The 27783-nt window shown below is 54.3% G+C and overlaps 1 protein-coding gene across 1 annotated transcript; it reads left to right on the top strand.

Moving 5' to 3' along the window:
- On the top strand, positions 1–22794 carry LOC121148421 (ammonium transporter Rh type C-like). Its single transcript, XM_040968462.1, has 10 exons — positions 1–257; positions 10394–10580; positions 14220–14370; positions 18251–18398; positions 18934–19100; positions 19812–19949; positions 20092–20228; positions 20465–20589; positions 20793–20866; positions 22693–22794. Exons 1-10 carry the CDS (start codon positions 71–73, stop codon positions 22792–22794), a joined length of 1416 nt encoding a protein of 471 aa, XP_040824396.1. The 5' UTR covers positions 1–70.
- Positions 22795–27783: the final 4989 nt, after the last annotated feature.

Raw genomic sequence — 27783 nt, 5'->3', positions numbered from 1 at the left:
CCCCGCCTCTTTCCCGGGTTGTATTAAGCCGGTCCGAAGCAGCCGCCGGCCCTCCCGGCGTCCCAGCACCATGGCCTGGAACACCAATCTACGCAGGCGACTGCCACTCTTCTGCCTGCTCTTCGAGGTGGCCATGGTGGTTCTGTTTGCCCTGTACGTGCGCTTCAACCCCGACTCAGACCCAGACTGGAAGTATGAGAAGAGGAAAGCGAACATCACCAGCGATATAGAGAACGAATTCTACTACAGTTATCCAAGTAAGTGCCGCCCCAGCAAGCCCGCCTGTGGCTGGGCCTTGACCGTGGCCCCTGGCTGCACCACCGCTCCCACACGGAGCCCGCTGCACCGGAAACAGCTGATGTACAATCCTTTGTAGGGAACACTCCCCCACCTTGCGAAGGTGTGTACTCGGTTCCAGTAGCCATCAGAGGTGTTACCCAGCTGTGAGCCCCAAGTCCCACCTCCACCACCACTCAGCAGGTGCCCATTCTCTCTAGAGAAGGGGTCATTGGAAAGTGACAGAGATGTCCTGATGGATGGCCAAAGTTGCTGCGGTGGGAGCCTAGGGAACAGTTTTTGGGACAGAGGGCTGAACACCCTCCCGTGGCTAGAATGACAAGGCTGTCACCCTCTCAATCTCCTGGGTGCCTTGCCTAAGAGCTGAGCTGGGGGCCTAGCTCTCACTCGCTGATGCCCTAGGGTTCATGGTGCTGAAGGAACTGGTCACTCCCAGTAGCCCAACCTCTGGCCTGCAAGTTAGTATTTTCTATGACCTGAACCTTTGGAATTTGGCACCCTACCTGCCAGCTCCCACCCTCACAGTATTACCAGAAGCAATCTTCTGCTTAGATGGCAGCTGGGCTTGACACAACAAGACTGGGGGCAGGGTGCCAGGCTCAGAGCAAGCAGCCGTGTTACCTGGTTGCCCCCACAGCAAGGGCTGTCACAGGCTGCGTTCATGGCTGGCTGGCTGGGGCCTGGGTGAAGGCAGGTGATGGAAGCAGGAATCCCACAGTCTGTCCTGGGCTCCACTTAGGGCCGTGCCAAAGAAGAGTTCCTGACAGCCGTGGTCTTGGGATTCAGACTCACAATCCACCCTTGGTGTTTTGTTCCCTTCCTGTCCTTGGTGGAAATGACTAGGAAAAGGGCAAGGCAGCTGCACTGGAGATCTTCCCTCGCATGTTGCTCTCCAGTCCGCTGGCTCTTACTCACCTCTTGGTTCTAGGAAAGCTTGAAAGTCAAGGCCTGCTGGGGCATAGGCAGGTCCCCCAGGTGTCCAGAGGGTGATGGCTGGACGGCCCTAGGACAGGAGTGGCAGAACATCTGCCTCCATCTCAACCGCCTTTCTTGCTCTCCTTGCATTTATTCACTCGACAGGAACTTAGGTCTCAGATGGCCACGTTGTATGTCTTCTGAATGAAGGCATTTGCAGAGCGAAAGGTGATGTGGTGGTGGCTTGCCTTGCAAGTCAAGGATAAGCCATGGCTTGGGGGGGTTATAATCACTCTGGACCAACAAGTTGAGTGTCCTGAAAATCTGGCCCCAGGGGACTTCTAGGCCTGTTGGGGAAATAAAGGTGCACCCCGACACCCAGGACCCCAGCAGGGCCAATGCTCCTGCAGACAACGTCTGTGATGAGTGCCTGGCAAGTGGAGGAGGGGGCAGAGAGGGCAGATCAAGGCCTTCCTCAAGGAGCTGTAGGATGATCAGCCTGGGACAAGGTTTTGAGACTTCACCGGTGGGGCTTGTGAAAGGGGATGGGGAGCCCCAGCTGTCAAGGAGGACTTTGGGTGTCTCCAGTTACTTCCCCTGCGAATGCTGGAGGGAGAGAGGAGAGGAGGGGAGGTAGGAGGAGTGGAGAGAAGGGAAGAAAGGAAAGGGAGAGAAGTGAGGAGAGAAGGGGAGGTGAGAGGAGGAGAGAAAATGGAAGGGGAGAGGAGAGGCGAAAAGTGGAGGGAAGGGAGGATAGGAGAGGAGAAAGCAGGAGAGAGAAGAGGGGAGAAGAGAAAAAGGGAGAGGAGGGGAGGCGAGGAGAAGGGAGGGGAGAGGAAAGGAGGGGAGTTCTTGGCTCTGTGTGACCATGTTCCTACCCAGTGGATCAGGGGAGCTCCCGATTAAATGTAGCTTCCAAATGAGCCCAGTTCCAGGAGGCTTGGGTGGAGGGACGGAGTTGAGCCTCAGCAAGGCAGCAGACACATAGCTCACAGAGACCCACCTGGCAGTGTCCTGGGACACCTGTGGTGCAGGCACTGTCTGGCCGCTGAACAGGAAGTGCCCAGGCCTGAGTGACCTAAGGCAGCAGGCACAGAGCCCCCAAGGACCCACTTGGTGAAGGATGTGCCTGTGCCTAGGCAGAGGGCATTGTCATCGGAGGGAACTGAGGACATCTAGATCCATTGTGCGTGGACTCAGCCAACCACCTCACCCCTCTTGGCCTCAATGTGCTTCTCTGTTAAGTGGGAATATCACTAAAGTAGATGGCAGGTAGCTGGGCTCACTTACCTTGTGACAGAAATTGGCGACACAGCGAATGCCGGTGGGAGCTCCTACAGAGACTCTAGCTTCAAAGGTGTCCATAGAGGCTCTGCCTTCTGTTTAGAGATGTGTTCAGGACCGTCTCCCTGAGCCCTTGTGTGCCCGGCTGTGGCATCTCAGCCCTCCATGTCTTCCCAAAAGAGCTGCTCTGGAACCTGGGCTTTTGTCCTTGCTATTTTCTGGCATAGGAGACAGGTGGAGGAGGAGCCTGCCATGGCCAGGCAGGGTGCCAGGCCCTCCCACCACTCCATCCACCTGCTTCTCACAGCCCTCTGAGGCACTGTTGCCCTTTGATCTTCTCCCCAGCAGATTGGAGATGGGGCCTAGAGTCTCAGAGTTGAGGGATGGCCAGTAGGGTGTCCCTGCACGATCCCACCAGCTCCCCGCTGATGCAGCAGAGGGAAGTGGACACCTGGCATTGCCGAGGACCCAGGCCTGTGCCCGGCATGGTTTGGGTCCGCATTAGGCAAGTGCCACAGGCCTCCAGGGTGGGCACAGTCGGCCACTACCTCAGCCCACCTTGCCTGTGAGGAGGCTGGGGAGTGGAGGGGAGAAGTTTGGACTCATGAGTAAAGTTTGCAGCATCTGCATCTTCATATCATTGTATAAGTCATATCAGGTAGCAGCAAACCTCATGAAGCAGAAATTAATCCACAGACTAATGCTTAGCTTTGGTGCTAGGTTAGCACCTGTGTGGGAAAAGAAAGAGAAAGGGATTCTCCCTCTGCACAGGCTCCCTCAGGCCTCGGCAGCTCTGCCCCTTGCCCTGTAACCGCCAAGCTGCAAGTAACCCTTTTAGGCAACTGGGTAACCCTCCGCCCCTTGAAAAGTCCCACCCTCTGTGATGCACTGCAAGCCCAGCCCCTGCAAAATGATTTTGAAATGAATGTGACAGGAAGTCCGAGGAGAGCAGAACCCCCAGAAAATGCTCCACAATGGGGAAGTTGGGATGACATCGGGTGGCACTTCCGCAATCCCCGGAGTAATGTGTCAGTTGGGAAGCTAGGCTTTTCCTCTTGTATCCCTCATATACAGGAAGAAGAAGAAAATGTGTAAACAAGGATCTCACCCACTAACCCCTGATCCTCGACCCTTCCCACTCTGATCAACTATGTAAACATCATCAATAATAAAAATAAATACATAATAAATCTTAAAATTTAAAAAACTCCAAGGAGAGGCTGGTGCTAGGCCAGGCCTCCACCTGCAGTGCTGGCATCCCATTTGTCCACTGGTTTAAACTCTGCCACTTCTGATCCAGCTCCCTGCTGTTGGCCTCCCACCTGCCTGCCTGCCAGCGCTTTTCCTCAATTGTCTGTAGGCTTCCAGGCTTGGACCCTTCTTGGTTGTTGCCTGTCCCTCTCTTCATTCTCCATGCTCCAACTCCCAGCTCCAAGCAATTGCAAATGAGATCCTAGGTCCAACCCCCAGGCTAGGCAACTGGTGCCTCGTGCCCGACCGCTGTGGCGGGCCCAGAGGCAGAGGGGCCAGGATGAGATCCAGCCAGCAGCCTCCTCTCTCTCTGTGCACTGGTTTGGTCAGTGGCCCAGCCATATCCCTCCCTCCCTGCTGCTGCTTGCCTTGCCGTCAGAAATTGTTGCTGCCCCCCTCCTTCTGTAACCAGAGTTCACATCCCTTGGCTCAGTTCTCCCCAACAGTGGAAAGTGCAATGAACCACCAGACTTGCTCATTCCTGAATCGGCTGCATGCATTGAGACACCCGAGCCAAGATGTGTGTGTCTGTCTAAGCACCATGCAGAAGGGATACTTCATGGGGAGCTCGGAGAACCATGCTGGGGCATGACCTGCATCCTGCAGGCACTGGGGCCCCCACGGCTCCTCTCATGAAGAACTCATCAGGGGAACCTGGAGGGGAGATGGATGAGGACAAGTGGGGCAGCAAGGTCAAGGTGGCAGTAACATAGACCTCCATTTCCTACTTCTGCCAGCCTGCAGTAGGCACAGCACTGCCAGTAGGAGGGACTGGGTGGAGGGGAGCTGATGCACACCCACCTGGTTGTGAAATCCCACCTGGGGCTTTGGACACTATGCAACTGGCACCCTTGAGTGCTGCTGAGACAACATGCATTCATTTGTTCATGGATATTTATCTCTCTTTTTAAAGATTTATTTATTTTTATTTGCAATGCAGATTTTACAGTGAGAAGGAGACAGAGAGAGGTCTTCCATCTGGTAGTTCACTCCCCAAATAGCCGCAATGGCCTGAGCTAAGCTGATCCAAAGCCAGGATGCTGGCTACGTCTCCACAACGGCCCCTCAGGGATATTTCTTGAGAGTTTGCCTTGGCCCCTCACAGGAAAACCACAGTGAATGTCACAGATATGATTCTGTCTTCTTGACAGTCTAGTAGGCTAGAAAAATAAACCTATAATTTTCTTTTACTTTTTTTTTAAGATTTATTTTTATTTTTTTTTTTTTTATTGGAAAGGCAGATATACAGAGAGGAGAGACAGAGAGGAAGATCTTCCGTCCGATGATTCACTCCCCAAGTGAGCGCAACGGCCGATGCTATGCTGATCCAAAGCCAGGAGCCTCTTCCGGGTCTCCCACGTGGGTGCAGGGTCCCAAAGCTTTGGGCTGTCCTGACTGCTTTCCCGGGCCACAGGCAGGGAGCTGGAAGGGAAGCGGGGCTGCCGGGATAGAACCGGCACCCATATGGGATCCTGGGCGTGCAAGGTGAGGACCTTAACCACTTGCGCCACCGCGCCGGGCCCTATTTTACTGTTTTAATCATTAATTTTATTTTAACGTTTGTTACAAAAGTGAGGGGATTGAAGATCCATGTGGGCCTCCTATTAGAATGGAGAAGGTCTGGGTGAGGGGGGAGGTGGGTGAGATGAATGTGTCAGTTCTCCTTCCTGTGCTCATGGCGGGGATGGAGGAAGGAAGCAGGAAGAGGAAGAAAATGTACCGCACTCTGCTGTCATGCTACATCACCATCCAGGGGGCACGGCCAGTTGTTTGATATCAGCTTTGAGGGCCTGGTATGGGGAAGGATATTCTGAGGCTGTTACCTGAGTGGTCTTGATTAGTCTGAGAAGTTGTCACCTGCTTTAGCAGAGGTGGAAAATTCTTTGCAAGGTCTGTTGGGCTGTCCTTGTCCACCACAGTGTGTCCACAAACAGGTGCCTGTTGTAGAGCCTGACCTGGAGTGTTATTCAATCTGTCCTTGCCTTCTTTTGATGGGGTACTCAAAGTCTTGTGTTGGCTTACAGGAGCTGGCTGTCTCGTCTTTCATGTTCATTTGAGTATATTCTGCATTCTTGCACAAGAGCCAGCCACTGAGGTGGTCCAGTACAGTGCTCCAAGATCAGACCACATGTCTGTGTGATTTCCCCTGAGGTCATGGATTAAATGAAGTGATCAAGTTGGGGAGCCCTATAAGAATCCTCACCTGTGGGCCCAGCGTGATAGCCTAGTGGCTAAATCCTTGCCTTACACATGCCATGATCCTATAAAGGTGCTGGTTTGTATCTGGCTGCTCCACTTCCCTGTAGCTCCCTGTTTGTGGCCTGGGAAAGCAGTAGAGGACAGCCCAAAGCCTTGGGACCTTGCACCCCATGGGAGACCTGAAAGAAGCTGGCTTCTGGCTTCGGATTGGCTTAGCCCTGGCCGTTGCAGCCACTTGGGGAGTGAATCAGTGAATGAAATACTGTTCTCTGTGTCTCTCTGTAAATTTGACTTCCCATAAAAAAACAAAATAAATCTTAAAAAAAAAAAAAAGAAAGAAAAGAAACCTCACCTGGGAGGTTCTCAGACCTTGCTTTCATATGCACCAGCCAATACACACACCAGTGGGTACAGCTACCTGGTCAGTGCCACCCACAGCCCTAGCTTTCACTTGAACTGGCAGTTGTTGCAACCTAGCATAGCCCAATCTGCCCCCAGCTCCAGCTTTTTGTGTGGGCAGGCAGGTGCTTTGACCTGACCCCAGAAGTCCCTCTAGATTCCCCCTTCTGGTCCAGTATGTCTCAGCTCCCTTGATCAACTGTATGTGCAGTGGCCCAGTCTATGAAAGCCCCAAGAAATTATTTTATACAGGTCAAACAAGTCCTCAGTGGTCCCCATTCTGCTTTGTCTCCAGTTCCCTGGCTCCTAGCAATGCATGCCCCACCAATGTGTGCATGTCATTGATGATGATGGTAGGGTGGCCCTGGCTGGCATGTGTCTGTGATAGCACAGTGGGTGTTCCATCCCTTTCCCCTTCAAATCTTTCTTGAAAAGAAATAGAATAGGTGACTATGCTGGCCCACTGGTATAGTGAACACAGAGTTGGCGTAAGTTAGGCCCAGAATGCCAGCCAGTTGTTGGGCGGCTTTTCTCCCAGTAGTAGAACACTTGCCTAGGTACAAGGTGACCTTGGCAATTGACTCCACCTGGGGTATAACTTAGTAAATTGTAACAAGGCTGGCATAGACAAGAGGCTTCCTGACACCATGCAATCAGAACCCTCTCCACTGAGGTGGCATGTGGTGGCCGGGCTCTATAGGAAGTGGAGTCTGTTGGCTGTTCTAGGTGAGGGAATGCCACAGGCCAAGAACCTGGAGTGGGAGTGAGGAAGATGAGGGAGGCTGGTGCAGCTGGGGGGCAGAACTGGGAGGAGGAGGAGTGTGGGTGGAGGGGGACCAGGCTTGGCAAGGCCTTCAAATTCTCTTTTATTAGAAAATAATTGAAGGGGCCTGAGATGATGGTTCAATGGCTAAATCCTTACCTTGCACATACTGCGATTCCATATGGGCACTAGTTCATGTCCCAGCTGTTCCACCTTCCATACAGTGACCTGCTTGTGGCCTGAGAAAGCAGTAGAAAATGGCACAAAGCTTTGGGACCCTGCACCTGCATGAGAGACTCAAAAGAAGCTCCTGGCTCCTGACTTTGGATTGACTTAGCTCTGGTCATTGCAGTCCTTTGGGGCCAGCATATGGAAGGCTTTTCTCTCTCTCTCTCTTTTCTATAAACCTGATCTGCCTTTCCAATAAAAATAAAATAAATCTCTTTTAAAAAGACTTGCAAATGTATGGTTGCTAAAAAAGCAATAGTATGAAGAAGTACTTTAAAAAATCATGGAGAATGGAATTAAAAGATAAATCCATTTTGATGCAAAAATAATGTTTAAAGATATATTTTATTTTTACTTCAAAGGCAGAGTCACATAGAGGAGAGAGTGCAAGCGAGAGAGGCATCTTCCATCCACTGGTTCACTTCCCAAATGGCCACAATGGCTGGAGCTGGGCAATTCAAATCCAGAAACCAGGAGCTTCTTCTGGATCTCCCACATGTGTGCAGGGGCCCAAGTTCTTGAGCCATCATCCACTGCTTTCTCAGGTCATAAACAGGGAGCTGGATGGGAAGTGAAGCGTCCAGGACACAAACTAGCACCTATATGCAACTCTGATGCCACAAGTAGAGGCTTAGCCTACTGCAATATGATACCGGCCCCACAGAAATAATTTTTGAAGAACATTTATTTGTTTGAAGGTAGAGTAAGAGAGGAGGAAATGCAGTGGCCTAATCTGTGGAAACCACTGGTTCACTCCCAAAATAGCTGTGAGAACTGGATCTAAGCCAGGTAGATGCCAGGAGACAGGAGCTCCATCCAGGTTTCCCACAAGGATGGCAAGGGTCCAAACACTTCCCAAGCTCATTAGCATGGAACTGGACCAGAAGTGGAGTCATGGAACTCAAACTGATACTCCAATACAGTGACTGCTCATGTTCCAGCCCCTGCAAACAAAACAAAAACAAACAAACAAATAAAAACCCTTGAAATCCATGAATGTGACAGGCGTTTGAATGTCCATGGAAGGGCCAGCATGTTGGTGTAGCAAATTAAGCATCTGCTTGTGGTGCTAGCATCCCATATGGGCACTGATTTGAATGCTTGGTTGCTCCACTTCTGATGAAGTTGCCTGTTAACGAGCCTGGGAAAGCAGCAGAGGAAAGTCCAAGTGTTTACTGTGGCCACTGTCACTCATGTAGGAGACTCGGATGAAGCTCCTAGCTCTCAGCTTCACACCAGCCCAGCTGTGCCCATTGTGACGATTTGGGGAGTGAACCAACAAATGGAAGATCTCTCTCTCTCTACCCTTCAAATAAAAATAAATACATCTTTTTTTTTCTGTTAAATAAAGCTCATGGAAAACATTCTGTGCTAATACTGCTTAGATTTAAAAATTGTTTATGCCAAAATGACATTCATTTTTCACGAATGTTCCAAGTCCTGCACGTAGGCACACAGAAATACATACACTCCCCGCCTCTGCATTGGAAGTAAAGCAACCAAGACATGAATGCTGCCCACCCCCCCACCGCTCCCAACAGGCAGAGATTTAACCTACTACTCCACAGTGCTGGCCCCTGCCTGATGTTTTCTGACGAAGGGATTGGAATATGCAGTCCTGGTGGGAATACACTGTGGGTAACACTAGGTGATCCACTCATTATAGTGTCACACGCAGAGGCACACAGCACCTCTCTGTCCCTTCTTTGCCAAATCAGTTTTGACCACCCAGTCAAAATGTTTCCTCCCTCGCTCGCTGCTAAGGAGTGGTCTCCAGGGAGATGCCTCTGCCAGGGCACAACAGCCAAGGGCACCTCTGCCAGGAAGCCACCAGCTCACCAGCTATGGCACTTGGTGAACGATGGAGCGCCCCACCTCCTACCTGAAGCAACAGGCCTCTTTCCCCTCGGTATCCCTGGCCTACTTATTAGCAGGGTGGCCTTTCAAATAAATATCTGTACTTCATGGTCTGGATTCACCGTAGGATACTTCAAAAATGGAATTTAAATGTACTTTCATTTTGGTGCAAAGCAATTTTTGAAATCCATGCCTAACCAAGAGGTCTTCAAAATGCCAAGGAAAAGTGTGTGTTATTGACATTTTAAAATTTGTTTGGCACCAAGTGGAATGTATTACCTATTCTCCATAAACTTGGCAAAGCACTGCCATGGTATGTTGTTGTCTTGGTGCTGGAAGTGCACCAGACCCGGCCAGGGAGAGCTGTGCCACATAGCCCATGCCCTGCAGCATCCGCAGTTCTTTCAGCATCTGACATGTCTGCAACCACTCTCTTTGCCTCTCACGGCTCTTGGCCTCCTGCTGTTTCCTTGGACGCTGGGGCCATGCCGTGTTAGCCCAGGGAGGACAGTGACAGTCGCTCCCATCCATCCCCAGGTCACTGGGCCCTGAGAGGGCGAGCAGCGTGCCAAGGCTGCACCTGCATTGGCAGAGGTAGGCTGCCTAAAGACACCTGCGCATCTGGGTCATCTGTCCTGGGGTCCACAGCTAAGTGCTTTACGTGTACATTGTGTGTCCATTTGCCCTGCAGATGACAGACAGTGCTGAGACCAAGTACTTTCCCAGAGTCCTCTCCCAGGAGAGGGAGATGGGATCCAAGTCCGTGATGGGGCAGTGTGCCTGCTGGGTGCGGACTGGCTGTCCACAGCAAAAGATGGAGTGTGGTGGTGGGTAGTGGGTAAGGCATCATGGTCCCAGAAGTCTTGGCCCTATCCTCTAACCCATGGGTGTAACCCATGCTCTGGCTCCAAGTTCAAATGTTTAGCCAACCAGGCTAAACCCTAGGACAGCAGAATGTTCCAAGGAGAAAATCGAGCAGAGGAACCACTCTCTTGGCTGGAAGAATTATAGCCCTCTCAGGTCTCTGGACCCCTCTGGAGGTGTGTGTGTGTGTGTGTGTGTGTGTGTGTGTGTGGCCTTGGTGGTCTGTCTCCATGCTGTCCAGTGTCAGGTCTTGGCCAGACCATGAGGGGCCCAGACCCTGAGCCACGGCAGTCCTTCGCCAGACCACTGAACTGTGTGGCTGCGCTTTCCCTGCAGGCTTCCAGGACGTGCACGTGATGGTGTTCTTGGGTTTCGGCTTCCTCATGACCTTCCTGCACCGCTATGGCTACTCCGCCGTTGGCTTCAACTTCCTGCTGGCAGCCATGGGCATCCAGTGGGCGCTGCTCATGCAAGGCTGGTTCCAGCATACCAGGGACAACTACATCCTCCTGGGCATCAAGAAGTGAGCCCAGGACCAAGGCGGGGCTGGCGGTGGGGGGCCGGTGGTACCCCTTTATCTGACTCCTGCATGCTCTGTTTTCTGGTCAGCAGCTCCCCAGCATGGGTCTTGTAAGGACTAGGTGCCATGACAGAGGCCACAGGGACATGGGCCGGACTTTTCTCCAGGTGCTAGATCCAGCCCTCCACCCAGATACCTCAAAATTGCCAATCCCCGGACCCTGAGAGCCAAAAGCTGGTGGCAGTGGGTAGAAGCAGGGAGGTCTGGGTTGGCCTCCAAGGGCTCTTTTGAGAAGTGGACACTGAATGGAGATTGCAGCCCAGCTTAGCCTAGGACACCAGCCTTGGAGAGAGTTATGAAGCAGCTAGGGGTTGAGGGGAGGGCAGGAGGGTTGGGAGACCCCTGTCTGACCCAGCCCCTAGGGCTCTTGTCTTCCTGACTTCACTCCTTTAATGACTTTGCTCTGTGCTAACTTCTGTCCTGAGGTCTATCACCTGCTTCAACACCACCCTCTACCAGATATAAAACAGATTCACCTAAAGCCAAGTCACCAACGCCAGCAGGTGCGGGAGCCAGCTTCCTGAATGACTCGTTGTCTAACTCCTCCATGACAACTTGAGAGATCTCACACTTCCTTGTGTCTGCCCAGCTGTACTTTGTTGGGCCCAGCTGGTTGGTCTTTTTTTTCCCTACAGACACACAACTTTTGTTAAAAGATAAAAACTTTCAATTGGAGGGAATCGTCATGAGTGCATGAAAGCAAACACTCATTAGCCTTCTCACAAGCTCAGTTCCACCAAAAGGCTTAGAAGTACACTGGTGTAACACCACATTTTAAGGGCAAATCCTTGCTGTCAGGTTTAGGTCACCAACCAGATGCCACAGGTCAGGTGCCTGTGACATTTAAAACATCCCCAATGTTTGCAAATCCTAATCCACTCATGCCAGTTCATTCTTTCATCCAATAATTAAATGAAACAGAAAGGACAGCTGGCCAGGTGGAATATGTGTTAGAACAAATACTTCAGATGTTTTTACTTTCTTTCTTTCTGTTAAGATTTATTTGTTTTTACTTGAAAGGCAGACTTACAAAGAGAAGGAGAAACAGAAGGAGAGATTTTTCTATCACCTGGTTCATTCCCCAAATGACCACAACAGCCAGCGCCAAGGCTAATTGGAAGCCAGGAGCCAGAACCTTCTTCCAGGTCTCCCACATGGGTGCATGGACTTGGGCCATCCTCCACTGCTTTCCCAAGCCATAAGCAGAGAGCTGGACGGGAAGTGGAACAGCCAGAACTGGAACCCGTGCCCATAAGGGATGCTGGTACCACAGGCCACTGCACCAGCTCCCTAACCTTTTTTGCATATAAAAGCCTTTATATTTATATATTACCCTAAAATGCAAAATACACAAAAAAACTCTCCTTCCCAAAGCTAAAGTATGGAAATCCAGCAGGTATTTAAGCAGCCACCACAGTAAAATAGCTATAACTAAATGAAAAAATAAGTTATGAAATGAAAATTAAAACATTTTCCAAGGTAATTATGTCCATTTTTTTGTTAGGCTGACCACTTGATAAATTGGGTTTGGCAAGTTAGTGAGGGGGAATCAATTGTCTCCAGGCTGTCATCCTCTCCTACTTTAAAAAAAAAAAAACATTATTTATTTGAAAGGCAGAACAACAGAGGGAGAATGAGGGAGAGAAAGAGGAAGAGATCTTCCATCTGTTGGTTTATTTCTCAAATGCTTGAAACAGCCAGTTTGGGCCACATGGAGGCCAGGAGCTAGGAATTCCATTCTGGTCTTCTACCTAGTGGCAGAGGCCCGGTCACTCGGTCCATCTTCTGCTACCTTCACAGGTCCAGTAACAGAAAGCTGAACTGGCAATGGAGCAGCCACGACTCCAACTGGCACTGCAAAGAGGAACGCTGGTGCCACCACCCACAGCATAACCCACAGTGCCACCATGCAGGCCCCTCATCCTGTCTTCCATCCTGTAGGACTGCCACTTGAGGGCAGTGCCCTTCTGCAGGTGCTGTCCAGGCTCCCTGAAGCCCTGCCTGTGTGTGGCACCAAGCGCTTCCTCTCCCAGGTGCTAATAGCCCAAGGCGTGGCTCCTCTTTCCTACTGCTTTCATATGGTCATTCTCATCTTGCAGGTCTTCTGGCTGCAGTGGGACTTTGGGCAGGTAACTCAGTCCCTCCAAGTCTCCATTTCCAGCTACATGTGGCTAATGCTGGAACCTGTCCTATATAGGCAGGGTATTGTACAAGAGAACATTGTAGGGACTGGCATTAGCTGCTGCCTACAATGTTGTCATCCCATACGGGCACATGTTCGAGTCCCAGGTGCTCCACTTCTGATTCAACTCCCTGCTAGAACCTCACTTCTTTCACCTCTACAGTGGGAATGATGGGCAGGTATGACCCTTAAAGTATCAGCCCAGGGCTCCTGCAGAGAGGGCTTCCCCTGCAAATGTAGAGGAGGAGCAACCTAAGAAATGGGTGGGGTCTCTGAGTGCACCTGGGAAAGCAGCAGAAGATTGCCCAAGTACTTGGGTCCCTGCACCTGTGTGGGAGACCTAGAAGAAGTTCCTGGCTCCTGGCTTCATCCTGGTCTAGCCCTCGCTGTAGTGGCCATGTGGGAAGTGAACCAGCAGAAGAAAAATTTTTATCTCTCTTTTTCTATCTCTGTAAGTCTGCCTTTCAAAAAAAATTTTTTTTAAATAGAATTTCCCCTCCAAATTATAGTACTGAGATCTCCCAGTACCTGGCTTCAGTGCACCCTTGTCCCCCAGCTCAGTTAGACCCTGAGGAACAAGCTAGGAGTGGGTGTTCTCTGTCCCAGGATCTCCACCCTCACTTGACAAACTAGTCCTGTGATCACTCTTTTTTCTCCCACCTATGACTCTCATACACACACTGCAGCATGGGAGGGCTCCTCTAGATGTGGCAACCCTGGGAATTAGCTCCTCTGCTCCTGTACCCACCTGCTTCACAGCTCCCTGGAGCCACACCCAGGGTCTCCATCGGAGTCCAGCCAACTGCTTCTGACCCGAAGCGCTCACCTGGCCATCTGCCTGTGTCAGCCTACGGCTAGGCTGGCTGGCCCTGTGGGATCTGACCCTCCCGGGGCCTATGTGCCTGCCCTCGTGCCTTCATTTTGTCAGTGAACCTTCCTGACTCTTCCCTCCACCCAGCCCTCCCCAGCTCCCTATTTACTCTCTCTTCCCCGGATATAGGTCTTCCCCAGGTAGATGAGGCTGTAGCTCCTAGCAAGGTCTGTCATCAGGAGGAGGGGCGTGCACAGAGCGAGCGCTAAAATCTGGAGGCAGCAACCACATCTGACTGAGGGAATGAGGGAAGACTTCCTCAAGCAGCCAGCGGAGAGAGAAAGCTCCAGAAGGGCAGGTGGAAGACACAGAGTAGGTGGAAGTCTAACTACAGGGCATGTTTGACAGCTGCAGCCAGGCGGAACATGGAGCACAAGCTCCCTACGAGGCTGGGGTGGGGAGTGCAAAGGTAGATGTGGCCTCTGGTGTGGCCTCTGGATAAGGCCGTGGATCAGACAGCCACAGGCCGGAATGCATGGAGCGCTTAGAGCGTCCCCCTTTCACCATTGCCCTGGCCTGTGTCTCGTAGCCTCATCGATGCCGACTTAAGCGTGGCCTCTGTGTGTGTGGCCTTCGGGGCAGTTCTGGGCAAGGTGAGCCCTCTCCAGATGCTCCTCATGACCTTCTTCCAAGTGACTCTCTTCTCAACAAACCAGTACATCCTCTTACACCAGCTAGAGGTGAGCTGGGCGCAGCACTGGGATGGGGTTGAGGGGACGGAGAGGGGTGGGGGGAACACCAGGGGAGTGGAATAGGATGGGGAGACACAGAGGACTCCAGTGCCTCACTTCTCTCACCTCTACAGTGGAAATGATGGCACCTAGTGGGCAGGTTTGACCATCTCCCAGGGTATCAGCCCAGGGCTCTTGCAGAGTGAGCTTCCCCTCCAAATATAGAGGAGGAGGTGCCTAAGAAATGGGTGGGGTCCCTGAAAGACAAAGGCCACACTTCACAGGCTCCTTGGAGATTTCTTTAAGAATATCTATTTAATTTGAAAGGCAAAGTTACAACAAGAGAGGTGTGAGGAAAGATCTTCCACTTGTTGGTTTACCACTCAAACGACTATAATAGCCAATGGTAGACCAGGTCAAAGCCAGGGAGCCTTGACCGCCATCCTGTTCTCCCATGTGCGCAAAGGGGCCATACTCCACTGCTTTCTCAGTTGCTTCAGCAGGGTGTTGAATCGGAAATGGAGCAGCTGGGACTCAAACCAGAGCCCCTGTAGGATGCAGTGTAACAGGGAGTGCCACATCCTTGGCGCCTACTGTGGTGAGGCTTAAGGGGCCCTTATTTATTAAAGAGCCAGTGAATGGACCATGCTGTGGCATACGCACAACATCCCTAGACTGCTCACCCAGAGGAGGACTCAGCATAGGGAGGGTGCCAGTCAGTCAGGAAGGGTCCCAGGTGTGTGGCCCAGACAGTCAGATAAACCTGGTAGCACCACTTGCAAGGACCTGGCAGAAATGTGCTATGCCTGGGGCTCAGGTCAGGTGCACCTTACACATCTGACTGTAGCTCAGCCATCTGGAATGGGGCTGGGATTCAGGTACCTCCCACTCACTTCTAAGTCCCCTTTTCTACTTGTGGACTCTGCCATGGCTCAGAAGGAGATTAAGGCGAGCTCTGAACAAGCTAGTAGTGGGTATCCTATGTACCCTAAATCCACTGAGTGTCATGGCCTCAGCCCCCCTGTCTCCCTGTCTGCCTACCTGCCCAACCTCCCTAATGAGGACCTGTCAGTGGGCTTTAGTTTCACTTGAAATTCTAATTCATACATGTCACCACTCCCTGCCTGCCTCCCAGGCCATGGCCCCAGCCTTCTTCCCCCAGTGGGGCACCTGCTCCTCAGACACACAAACATGGGCCCACCCCGGAGCGTTTCTGCTCCTGGGCCCTCGTCACTACAGACAATCAGCCCACGTCACTTCTTATGGTGGCCCGCCAGGCTCTCTGTGGCACCACTGCCACCCTGGCCCACCCACCATTGTTCATGTGGCTTAGATTTAGCTACTTCACAACACATTTTTGTGGCCAGCAAGAGCAGGGCCAACCCTCCCAGTGCCAAATGGGCGCCCACAGAGACCTGTCAGGAACTGTGGAGTCTGTCTGCCTTGGCGCCTGGGTTCAGAGGCCCCAAGGAGCTCATGAACTACTGAGAGGTATGGGAAGTAAACAGGAACCCTGTGCTGTGGCCCAGATGAGGGAGGAGCTAGCCTGAGGCAGAGGTCTGGAAGACACCTACAGCTAGGGATCTCCAGGACTAGGGCTGCCTGGAGAGGAACAGGGCTGGAGGCAAGAGTCCAGGTCTCCCAGATGCCTGGGGGCTGCACTGGGGCAGCAGCAGTGGGGAGCTATGGAGGGTTTGAGGAAGAGAGGTACACTATCAGATGTGTCGTGGTATGAGAACAGTTGGGAAGCAGGGAGCCTGGTTGGAGAGGGTAGGCTGTGTGAGTCTGCCTGGAGGCTGGGACTGGACTGGTCCAGTAAGAACAGGATCAGGAGATCTTAGAGACAGGCATAGGCAAATGGGCAGCAGGCCACCAGGCTGTCCTCTTTTTTTAAGTTTATTTTTTAATATTATTTGCACGCCCATGTGGGCCTCTGATTGGGGCGTGAAGGGCCAAGCTATCGAGGAAAATGGGTGTGACGTATATTTCCATTTATTTTTCCTCCTGTGTGCACAGGGAAGGAGGGAGAGAGGGCCACTCCTCGCTGTCAAACAGCCAGGTCAAACAGCTGCTGTCAGCAGCCAGGAATGGGGGACACCTTCGAGACCCCAGTGTAGGGAAGAATGTTGCGAGAGTGTTACTGAAGTGGTTTTGATGGTTCTGAGACATCATTGGCTTCATTGCTCCAGTGTTGAGAAAATCTTTCCAAGGTCTATTGGCTGATAAAGTCCACTTTAGTGCATCCATAGACCCTTGGATGTGCTGCAAAGCTTGGTCAAGGGAATTGTCCAAGCTGTTCTGCTTTCCATCCTCTGACCAAGCAGTAGACATCCCTTGCTGGCCTGGATAAGCTGGCTGGTCATGTTCCCCATGTGCATTTGGGCAAGCTGTCCACTGCATAAGCATCAGCAACTGAGGAGGCCCACAAGGTCGGACTACACATCCTGTGATTTTCCCTATGGCCGGGGTTTGAGTCCAGGTGACCTCAGACTTGATTCTCATGGCAGCCAGTGCAGGGTCAGGTTCATTCTATCACCTGCACCAGCCAGTGCACATAATGATGAATGTAGCTGCCTGTTCAGTTCTGCCCCTGCCCCATTGCTCATGTGAACTGATGGGTAATATGGCCTAACCCAGCCAGCCCACCACAGGCCTGGTCTTCATGTACACTAGCAGGTGCCAAGCAGGCCACCCTCTGATTTGAAACAGACAGGGGCTATGGGAGGGGTGGGCAGCTCGAGTCCCTCAGCAGCTCTCTACCACCTGCCACTCCTGGAAGCATGTGGTGCATGCCCATTGTTGAGCTGAGAGTAGGCGTGGCTGCGGGTCTACGAAAGTGAGGCATGCCCCTTGCCAGGCTTGCACTGCTCTGTGCAGGCCGGCTCTTGCCAGCTTTGTCTCGATTTCCACCTTACAGATGAGAAAACCAAGGCTCAGGGAGGCCATAGGGCTCACCTGAAATCGCCCAGGCAACAGAAGTACCTGCTATGGGACTGGGTGTCAGAGCCAGCTCTGTGACTGTGACTGGCGCACTCACCATGATTCATCTGGTGCTGCTCTGGGCAGAAATGCACTTAATACTCAGGAGGCTGGGGAGGCCACAAAACACCAGAGTGGCAGCATTCACTCCTTCCCAGGGCATTCCACCTGTCAGCACTAGTGCCTTGGGCAGTTGATCTGCAGCACAGGACCTTGGAGCAGTGGACACAACCAGACCACAACCCCAGCACCGTGTCCAGTGGAAAAGGCTGTGCTTCTCCCTGCTCTGAGCTGGGAGGAAGAGGAGGCTGGAGGGAGAGATTTGGGTCAGGTGTCTGCATGCCACGTCTCCAGGTCTCATCCCGCGTCGGCTAGAACCCTGCTCAGTCCCACCACCTCCCACTCAGATGAAGAGGTGTAGAATTGTGTAGCACAGGGTACTCAGGAATGGCCCAACTGCAACTCTGACTCAGGGGGCAAGGGCTGCGACAGGGTGTAGGGGAGGCAGGCAACAACAGGGTGTAGACAGGCAGACCCTCAGGGAGAAGAGAAATTTCTGGGGGCTGAGGTAAGGGGAGGCCAGTGGGTGACAGACTAGGCCGAGGGGGTGCCCCTGGGTTCCCTCTCCCCACTTAGAACCTGAGAAAGTCTGCTCCAAGCCTAGCACATGTCTCTGAGGATGATCCTGGTGGCTGGGTTGGGGGTGCTCTGGTGTTTTGCTGGCAGCTGGGTGAGGCTCCAGGGGTGCCCTCCTTTCCTTTCCCAGCTGTGTGGTCTGTCAGGGTCTGACTTCCCTCCTGCAGCCTGCAGGTTCAGGGGCAGCCGGAAGTATATACGTAGAGGCATGGGGAGTGCTACGGGGAGGCAGGAAGAGGTAGCAGCAGACCCTGACAGGTGCCTTGTATCCCAGGCGAAGGATGCGGGGGGCTCCATGACCATCCACATGTTCGGCGCCTACTTTGGGCTCGTGGTGACGTGGATTCTCTACCGGCCCAACCTAGACCAGTGCAAGGAGCGGCAGCGTCCTGTGTACCACTCGAACCTCTTTGCCATGATTGGTGAGAGCCACCATGGTGGGCAAGCAGGGTCACCATAGTGGGTGAAAACGGCCATGATCACACTCACTCTCCAGGGGTTTCCACCAGTCACTGTTTTGGGGACACAAAGGGAAGTTGCCGCTAGACACTCGAAGGAGCCCAGATGTCTGCTAGGTTCCCCCTGAGCCCCGGAAACTGACTGCCTTGGTGCACATGGCAGAAACACGAAACTAGCTGCCTGTGTCCATTCACTCTGGAAAACACACACTGCCTCACAGGGACTCATGGAACCCCGCCCAGCCCTCCACAAGCCCCTTGGTGCTTTGTGAGTAAATGGTGCTTGTACCATCCTACGATGGCCCGAGTGGTGCTGAGGGAGCCTACTCAGGGGTTCAGTGGTAGTGAGATATGTGGGGGGCCTTCCAAGGAGAACCCCAACTCGAACAGGAGCAGACGTAGAAGCAGCCGGGGTGTGGGTCCCCTTGAAGCCTGGAGCTACAGACAGGACTGCCCTCATTCCCCTTCTGGGGCTCCTGGCCCCATTGGTCTGCCTCAGGCACCCTCTTCCTGTGGATATACTGGCCCAGCTTCAACTCCGCCATGTCCTTCCGTGGCGATGCCCAGCACCGGGCAGCCATCAACACCTGTTGCTCCTTGGCAGCCAGCGTGCTCACCTCAGTGGCAGTGTCCAGCATGGTTCACAAGAAGGGCAAGCTGGACATGGTAAGCAGTGGGGACCGGGGGCATCTAACCATCAGTGTTTAAACGACACCCATGACCATGCCACTCCACAAGGCCGGCAGCCTCAGGATCCAGCTTGCAAAGAAAACAAACAAAAACCAACCAACCAACCAAACAAACAAACAAAACTGAGGTTCTGGGAGGAATGATTTGTCCAGAGCAAAAAGCCAGATTACTGGAGTCTTCTCTCCCTACCCTGTGGGCTGCCCCTCTGCCAAGCACTCTCGCAGACCAGGGTGTAAGACAGAGGCCTGGATCCAAATGCCTGTTTGTCCCTGGCCAGCTCTGTGGTCACAGAGGAGTCATTTCAACTCCCTTTCCCTCGATTTACTCATGTGCCATTGTTGTGAGCAGCAAGACACCTGCTGCGAGTTGGCACTCAGCATCAGCCGCCGGTGCCCGGGGACGTGGAGGGTCCTGTTGTGGATGTGCAGGCAGGCAGCAAGTGTGCACACAGCAGAGTTCCCCAGCATGCACACAGAAAATGCCCAGAGCTGCTGGCTGAGGTGGGTGGTGTGAATGCAGAGAACACCATGACAGAGGTGGTGGTGCCACACCACAGCCACAGCCTTAGCTGGACAGTTTCCCAGGGTGCAGGCAGCCCCGCAGAGCCTTTGGACAGCCCACAAACTCTGCGCAGTCTCAGGGGGAAGCACTGAGCCTCTGCCCCCCACCCCTGCCCTCCTCACACAGGTGCACATTCAGAACGCCACGCTGGCCGGCGGAGTGGGTGTGGGCACCGCTGCGGAGATGATGCTGTTCCCCTATGGCGCCCTCGTCCTTGGCTTCATCTGCGGAGGCGCCTCCACCCTGGGCTTTGTGTATCTGACGGTGAGGTCCCTGGGCAAGAGCCGGGGGCTAGAGAATGCTGGAGTCTCCATGGTGGAGAGTGCGGGGGTGGGGGGCGGCTCTAGATCTGTCACCCTACCCCCAGTCCTCACCAGCCTGAGCAGCACTCATCTCTCCTCCCCAGCCATTCCTGGAGTCCCGGCTGCAGCTCCAGGATACATGTGGCATCCACAACCTGCATGGCCTTCCGGGCCTCATCGGTGGCATCACGGGTGCTGTGGCCGCAGCCGTCGTCACCCCTGACATCTATGGAAGTCAAGGGTAAACCTGAACAGTGCTGGGCATGGGGACTGCCACATCCTCCTCCTCCCCCCTTCCTACTGCTCTGCCAGAGCCCAAGAGCCTGTCTGTCTCCCACCCGAGACCCTCCCCTGTCCTTCCGCTCAACATGCGTCGCCCCCATTGTGTAGAGTAGAAGGCTGAGGCTGAGATTTGCACCGTCCCAGTGCCCATGCGTACCTGGCCTCTAACTTGACCCTACCTCATCTCTGCCCCAGGCTGGAACATTCCTCTGACTTTCATCAGTACCAAGATGAATGGACCACAAGAGAACAAGGCAGGTATCAGGCTTATGGCCTCCTGCTGACCTTGGGCATGGCCCTAGTGGGCGGCCTCATCATGGGTGAGTAAGTGGCTGGGCCACATCAGATGGGGTGCGGGGAGCCCCCCGGGCTGGGGGGCCAAAGAGCACACAGGGGATGTGGGTCTGGGCTCGTGGGAGGTGCTTGGTGTTGCATGGCCGTGGGGGCCCCAAGGAGGTTTGGATCTGAGCCAATTCATCTCTGGGGGAGGTGATGGACTCGGGTGACCTCCAGTGTCTCTTAGGGTTCATTTTGAAATTACCGATCTGGGGACAAGCTGCGGATGAGAACTGCTTTGACGATTCCGTCTACTGGGAAGTAAGTTCTGGGGTCTCTGTCCCGCCCCCTGCTTGAGGGCAACTGAACTCCCCCTCTACTGCCCTAGGTGAGCTGGGGGTAGGGGACGCAATCAGACAGGCTCCTGGGAATTGCAGGCCTCTCCCTCCCTACCCTCTGGAGCCCAGGACTCACAGACGGTGTTGTGTAACCCCTTCAGCATACCTGGGGGGAGGGGTGGTAAGAACACACCAAAGGCTGTCACGGGTCTCATTCCCAAAAGAAGGCCTCCACAGCTGTCCTCTAGTGCAATGACTTCTCAAGCTGTGATCCTAGCAGCACCAATCATCAACCAAGGAATGGACTAGAAAGAAATGCCCATACCTCAATCTCACCCAGATCCGGATCCAAAGCTCAGGGCATGGGGCTCGGTGCTCCATTTAATAGCTCTGGTGGCAAACGTGTCAGAGGCCCACTGCAGTGGACCACAGGGGCCCTGGCCCACACAGGCTCAGGTGTGATTGCCCAGGGGTAGGCCTGGACAGACGCTATGTATAAAGGTTTCTAGGAGGTTCTGCTATCCAGCCTGCTGTAAGAATTTCAACCCAGTGCTCAATTTCTGTCTCCACAGGCATCATCTGGCGGTGGCGGGGGGCGGAGGGGAGGAGGCTGGGCATTTGGCACAGTGGATTATGCTTAGAACACCTGTGCCCCAGGTCAAGGTACCTGAATTGAAGTCCCAGCGCTGCTCCCAACTCCTGTTTCTTGCTAATGTGCACCCTGGGAGACAGCAGGCAATGGTCAAGTAGTTGATCACCCATGTGGGAGAGCTGAACTGAGTTCCCAGCATCGGGCCTTGGCCCGTCCAGGAGCCCTGGCGGTTGGTAGACATTGGTGCTAGAGAGTGAACCAGTGAGCCAGGGAACAAACAAGCCTGGAGACTCTGAGAGTTCTTCCCAGGCCCCCAGTCCCAGGCCCCAGCTGAGCAGGCTCCCAGGCAGCTTCTCGTTTCAGCATTGCCAAAACATGTCTCTTCACATGTTTCGGGAGCTGGAGGCAGTGCAGTGCCACGGAGCTCACGTCCTGTCTCTCTGAAAGTGGGCAACACGACTAGAAATTTATTGAAGCAACTTGAAAACCAAGAAAAAGAAATCCCATCACCCTCACCCAAGCACTCATATTTCTGGGTGTTTCTTTTTGCCTCCGTGTAGTTCTCATTTCTCACACAGCCAGTTTAGTGTCAGCTCCTCTTCACCTCTGACTACCCTAGGAATCATTGATCACTTTTTTGTGCTATTTCGTTCTTACAGAACTCGCTTTTTTTTTTTTAACAGCAGTGTTTGCATTCCTGCAAAGTCAGACGTGAGACTGTTTTAGACACGGAGCAGAGTGTGATCAGCTTCCATGCTCAGAGGTTTCCTTTTGGTTCTGTATCTCTGCAGTTTGTTCCAAGCCCTCTCTTCTCTCGGTGATAACGCCTTTGGCAGCACCTGGCTGGAGAAATGAAGGTCCAGGCCAGAGCTCGCGCACACCCACAGGCAGTCCTCCGAGCAGCCGCCTCTCACCAGGAGTATTCCCCTCTCCGCTTTCCAAGCAGGCCCAGCCTAACCTCCCAGAATCCTCCTGTGTGCGTGGACGACAGCTCCATGTCACTGCATGTTTCACGTGGATACTTGGTCACTGTTCTCACGGGGCAGGGTTCCTGTGTTTAAAGACAGGAGGACTGGTTCTGCTCTAGGACTGGTTCTGCACGCAGTCTGCACGGTGACCGCTAGGTGGTGCTCCCCACACGCCATCTGCAGCTCCCGGTTGGCTCTGGCAGCGGCCGGCCCGGGTAAGGCCCTCAGAGCATCTTTCTCTCTCTGCAGATGCATGAAGAGAGCACGGACTCCAGTAGTCCCGAGGAGGGCAGCCCCCAACCCACGGCACCCACAGCAATACCTGGACCTTCAGCAACCTTGGCACCCTAAGGTCCCAGGGTAGGGGAGCAGCAGGTGAGCATGGGTTTGCTTGGGTCAGAATCGGATGTCAGCGGCAAAGTGATGAAAAGCCAGCATACAGCATTCAGAGCAGAGGTGGAGTGGGTAGGTTGCAACGGGCAGGAGAGGGCCTCGAAGGTAGACTGGCCAGGTGCAGGCATGTGGAGGAGGCAGGCTGACAACGAGGGCGCGTTTAAAGTTTAATGAAAAGATGTTTAATTTGAAGAAGAAAAAAAGGCAATCCATGCATACATGGGGTCCTTGGAAATCATGCATGGATTTCTGTCATTTTTTCCACAATACAAAGCTGCCCTCTAATTCCACCTGCCCAGGATCTTTTGTTAAGTGTCCCTCTATCTGGGCACCCCTGGCTTTGCAATTTGGACCATCTCTTGATGCCAGAGACTGGACCACAGTTTCTCCCTCTTATGCAGGTGGAGCTGGAAGATCTGATTCTCCTCGGACCCCCGCCCCCTCCCGCCCTTTCCCAGAACTGTCATCTGCCTGCCCCTAGGGCACAGCAAGCCGGTGCTGGAAGCTCCAGCCAGCCCCTCTCAACCCTGCCCTCCGCCCTCCCTCGCAGAGCTCTGCACAGCAGGTGTAACCGTGCCCTTAGTAGCTAGAGGAGACAGGGTGCAGAGAGGCGCGCCCTCTTCAAGGGGAGGAAGGGAGATCTCTGCGAGTCATGGTCACTGACAGAGCCAGAAAACAGCTGTGTTGGGACAAGAACCTGGGCGCCAAGGCCTACGAGGTGTTGGCATTGCAAGAAGAGGAAAGAGAGGCTGCGGGCTTCCCACCCAGAAAGGCAAATAGCACACTGAGACCCCCCCCCCCCCGCCCAAGGCCCTGCAGTGACTGCTCTCGGCTTCTCCCTGCAGGTGGCACAGGCTGTCCCAGGCCCCACTGACCCCAGCTGGTAGCTCAAAAGCAAGTGGGCAGCAGCTGGGCCCCAAAGAGCCTTCACCCATCCCTGCTGGATGATCCCAGGGGGCATGCCTGAGCCCTGGAGACCCTCCCTGCCAAGTCCTCGCCACAGAAGGTTGGTCCCACATGGGTGGTGGCATCCGAGAACAGCAGGGGCCTGCCCCCCCCCCCCCGGGTCCTGCATTACATGTGTCTCGGAGGTGGCAGCCTCCGTGAATAAACAACCCTGTTTTCAAATGGGTGAGAGTGCTCTGCCAAGGCCAGCTGGAGGAAGGGAAGGCCCCTGGTCCAGGCACCGTCCACGCAGCAAGGGCAGGGTCCAGGCTGCTGGATCTGGCGTACTCCAGGCCCTCCCACCCCCTCATCCCCTGGACCCATGTCCTTCTGGAAAAGCATGGTTTCATCTCTGTGGATTCCCCTCCCCTAGCCCACCTCACCCACCATCACCCCAGACTGTGTGGAAAGAGCTACACCCAACACCTGCCCTCAGGGGGGTGCTCACAGCCTTGTGGGATAGGGGAGGGGAGAGGGGAGGAACCCCATCTCCAACATGCAGGACCCACCCAACTCCAACAGGTGCGGCTGCAGAGGCCACCTGGGCAGGGTTCTGGTCCTGGGTGGCAGGAATGAGCCCTGGGTGCGGAGGACGCGTGGCCGTCCAGCCTCGGGCCCCGCCCCCTGCCTGCTGGCCACGTCCTCTCGGGTCGCCACCCACTCGTGTCCCCGCCACGCAACACCCGGGGGAAAGACAAAAAAAAAAAAAAAAAAAAAAAAAAAACCTTTACAACCTGTCTCTGGAACTTGTCAGCAGCTGCCAAGAGGAGCGCGTTAATTAAATGTCGGCCAAGATGGAAGCCGGAGGCCGCGGCTCTAATTGGGCGGTTTGCTCCGCCAGATTGAAAAACATTGTGACAAAGGAGGAGGGGCGCGGCGGGGAGGGGCGGCCGCTTTGATGGCTCCCCAGCGAGGAGCTCTGCAGCGTCCCCCTCCCCGGGTTTGCAAGTGATGAAGCTAGCCGCCCTTGCCCTTCCACGGTTGGCTGCTGGGGAGCTCTGCCCTGGCCAGCCTTGCAAAGCCTGGAGTGACCGCCAGGCTGCTGGGGCCACCGGAGGCTGTGTGGCAGGTCTCCTCGTATCGACAGCGGCCAGGCAGCGGGCACCGACGGCCTGGGTGCCCTAAATGATTTGCACTCACTGCCACCCTAAAGGAGACGCCTTTGCATTCCTGTGTTGTGAGAGTGGCAACTGAGCAACTGGGAGCCCAATCTGAGTCATGATGCGGGGTCAGACTGAACCCAGACTCATGTTCCCCGATGTAGGCTCTTGATCCCAGGAGGTTTTAAAAAAGAATGGGATTCCTAAGCAAAGAACAACCCTTCTGGAAGCCTGGTGGCTGGGGCTCCCGGGAGGTAAGGTGGGGCTGCCACAGGCCGGGGAGCCCCAGGGGCAAAGGCCAAACCCTCACCTCCAGGCTTCCTGCTTTGAGCCCCATCCCACCCTGAGCCTGGGCTGCCATCCAGGGGGCTCCATGCGGAGCCAAGCTAGAACAAGCAGGAGCAAGTACGTGGACTGGGGCCACCATGACTCAGTCCTTGGGCTAAGCAGCTATAAACTGGGTGCAGAGGGCAGAGCCCTGGACGTTGGCCCAAGGAGTGGGTGGATAACCCATGCCCGACTAGGGCCAGGCTGCTGAGTGGACCTCATCTCCTGGGAGCCCCAGAATCAGGGCTGCTTCTGGTGCTAGATGTTGGGGTGACCACACCCAGTTGGATGATTGGAGCAGGTACGCACAGATACCCATGGTTTAGGTGTTGTCTCAGTGCCTGCCTCGTGTGTCTGAGGTTTGAGGCTTGAAGAATGAGGCCTATAGAAGGCAGCTGGGACAAACCAGAGGGCGGGAGGCCCGGGAGGAATGGCAGCCGTCCCCACCAGACCCACATGGGTGCCGTGAGAGTGTGTAAGTGTGTCTGCATGTGTGTGTCTCATGTCCATGCTTGTGTGTGTGCATACACCTGTGTGTGTACCTGTGCATGTGTCCGTGTGTATGCGCCTGTGTGTGTGTGTGTGCACGCACATTGATGGGGCCGGGTGCTTGAGAACAGCTCTTCAGAGGCGGCTGCAGGGGGGCGGGGGTGGGGAGGAGAGGGGACCCTCTGTAGATTGTAATCAGATTAAGGGGACCAATCACTTACGGCTCTTGAGAAGGCTACAGGCTTCTAATCAGCCCAGAGCAACCAGCCCACAAAGCCCCATTGGGGAGGGGGCTCAGCGGGATCCTCCTCTGGGGGGCCAGGCATGGGGCACTTTCTTCCCCTCTGCCTCTCATAATTATATCAATTTGCTGGCCAAATTGTTTGCTCCAGTGGTCAGGGGGGGCCTGTGCCCCATTCATGTGATAATGTGGGAACAAGCAGATCTGCAGCCTGGGAACATGGGACATACTGGCCCTGGGGTGTGGGGTGCCCCAGCCTTGGGAGCCCTCCTCTCAACAGTGTGGGGCTGTGCCCTACAGATTCCAGAAACTTGCAGCGTGCTTTGTGCCCTGGATGTCCCTTCTGGCTGACTGGGATGAAGAGTGGGGAAGGCAGCAAGGAACCCCAGAGAAAGAGAGAGCTGGGTAGAGAGGTGGCCTCCAAGTCCCCTCAGGGGACAGCCATCTGTCCCCAGGTGGCACAGGCTGAGGCTTGAGCAGTTTAGAGGCATCGGGGACCTGGAAGGTGCCAGAGGGATGTTGACCCCGCTGGTATGAGCAGCGCCATGCCACACCCAGGGACACACAGCTCTTTCCAGCTGGCCTCCTGTAGGCACCTGCTACCCTTTGTACTGATGGCACCCAGGGAGACAGGCACCAAGCCTCGCGCCTCACAGATGTGGAAAAGCCACATGGCTGTCGGAGAGCAGCTCTGAGGGCCCTCCAGCACCCACAGCGTGTGGATTCCCCCCTGCTTCTGACCAGCCCACCAGTATGGGACAGTGAGGATGCGATCCTGTGGACCCAGTGCACTGGCACACACAGCAGCCACGCGCACGTTGGGCTGTGGGCCCACAAAAGGGTCAAGCCCCACCAGAACAGGGTTTATGGTCAGTCCAGTTCAGAATGCGCGCCAGCTGCATTCCTGTGCTTGTCTGGCTACCCTGAGGGGTCTCCTTTAGCACAGGAGGACCTTTCTCCTCTCCCCTGGGTGTGGCACCCTAGCACCTCTGTTTCTCAAATTCTGGAGCCCTTTCCTCCTTGACCACCCCTACTGGACCCACATGGCGTGTCAGTGTCACAAACATGCAGAGCTGTCACTTGTGGACGCTGCACGTCCCTGTGTTCCAGCCTCCAGTGCATCCTTACACAACATGACTCCATGCCAGGGCTGCTGGGAGCTGCCTTGTGGGCAGCCGGCAAGAGGCCCTGGCAGAAGCTCCTGGTCCTCACTCCAAACTGGGAGGAAAGGCCAGAGTCTGTGTTTCTTACCCTTTAGGACTCTGGCCAGAGATTCTTAGCAGTTCCCTTGGGCCCTCCACTGGCACGGTTCCTGGACATTCAGCTGTAGGGGACCCAGGCGCTGAAATCACAGGGCTCAGTGGCCCTTCCTGGTGTGTGTGTGTGTGTGGTGGGGGAGGTGACAGGACCAACATCATAGCAGAGTAACTGGCTACGACAGGTGAAGACTAAAGACTGAAAACAGCCAAACCCTGTGTCATTCCAGGCACCGTCCCTGTTAAAGTATAGCAGTCTGCCTGTGGACTTGAAGGAACGCCCAAGACAGTATCCACCCAGCTCTCCAGAGCTCTAGCTCAGTCCTGCAGCAGCCATGGGAATTATCCAGGAAAAGATTGGGGGTGGGAGGACCAACTTCCTAGAGGTGACGGAACACCCCACTCAGAAGAGTGGGCAAGAGGCTGAGAGCATAGCGGGGTCCTACCCCATGGGGCAAATTTGGATCCATTAAAGCAAACAGGAACTAGTCAAATAGGCTGGCCAGGGCCTGGCACTATGACATAGTGGGTTAAGCCTCCACCTGCGGCACCAGCATCCTATATGGGCACAGGTTTGACTCCTAGCTGA

The sequence above is a fragment of the Ochotona curzoniae genome, unplaced genomic scaffold, assembly GCF_017591425.1.
Source record: "Ochotona curzoniae isolate NIBS_2020 unplaced genomic scaffold, NIBS_Ocur_1.0 scaffold_4701, whole genome shotgun sequence".
Lineage (NCBI taxonomy): Eukaryota > Metazoa > Chordata > Mammalia > Lagomorpha > Ochotonidae > Ochotona > Ochotona curzoniae.
Note: the sequence above shows the minus strand (reverse complement) of the source record. Positions and strands in the feature narration are given on the sequence as shown.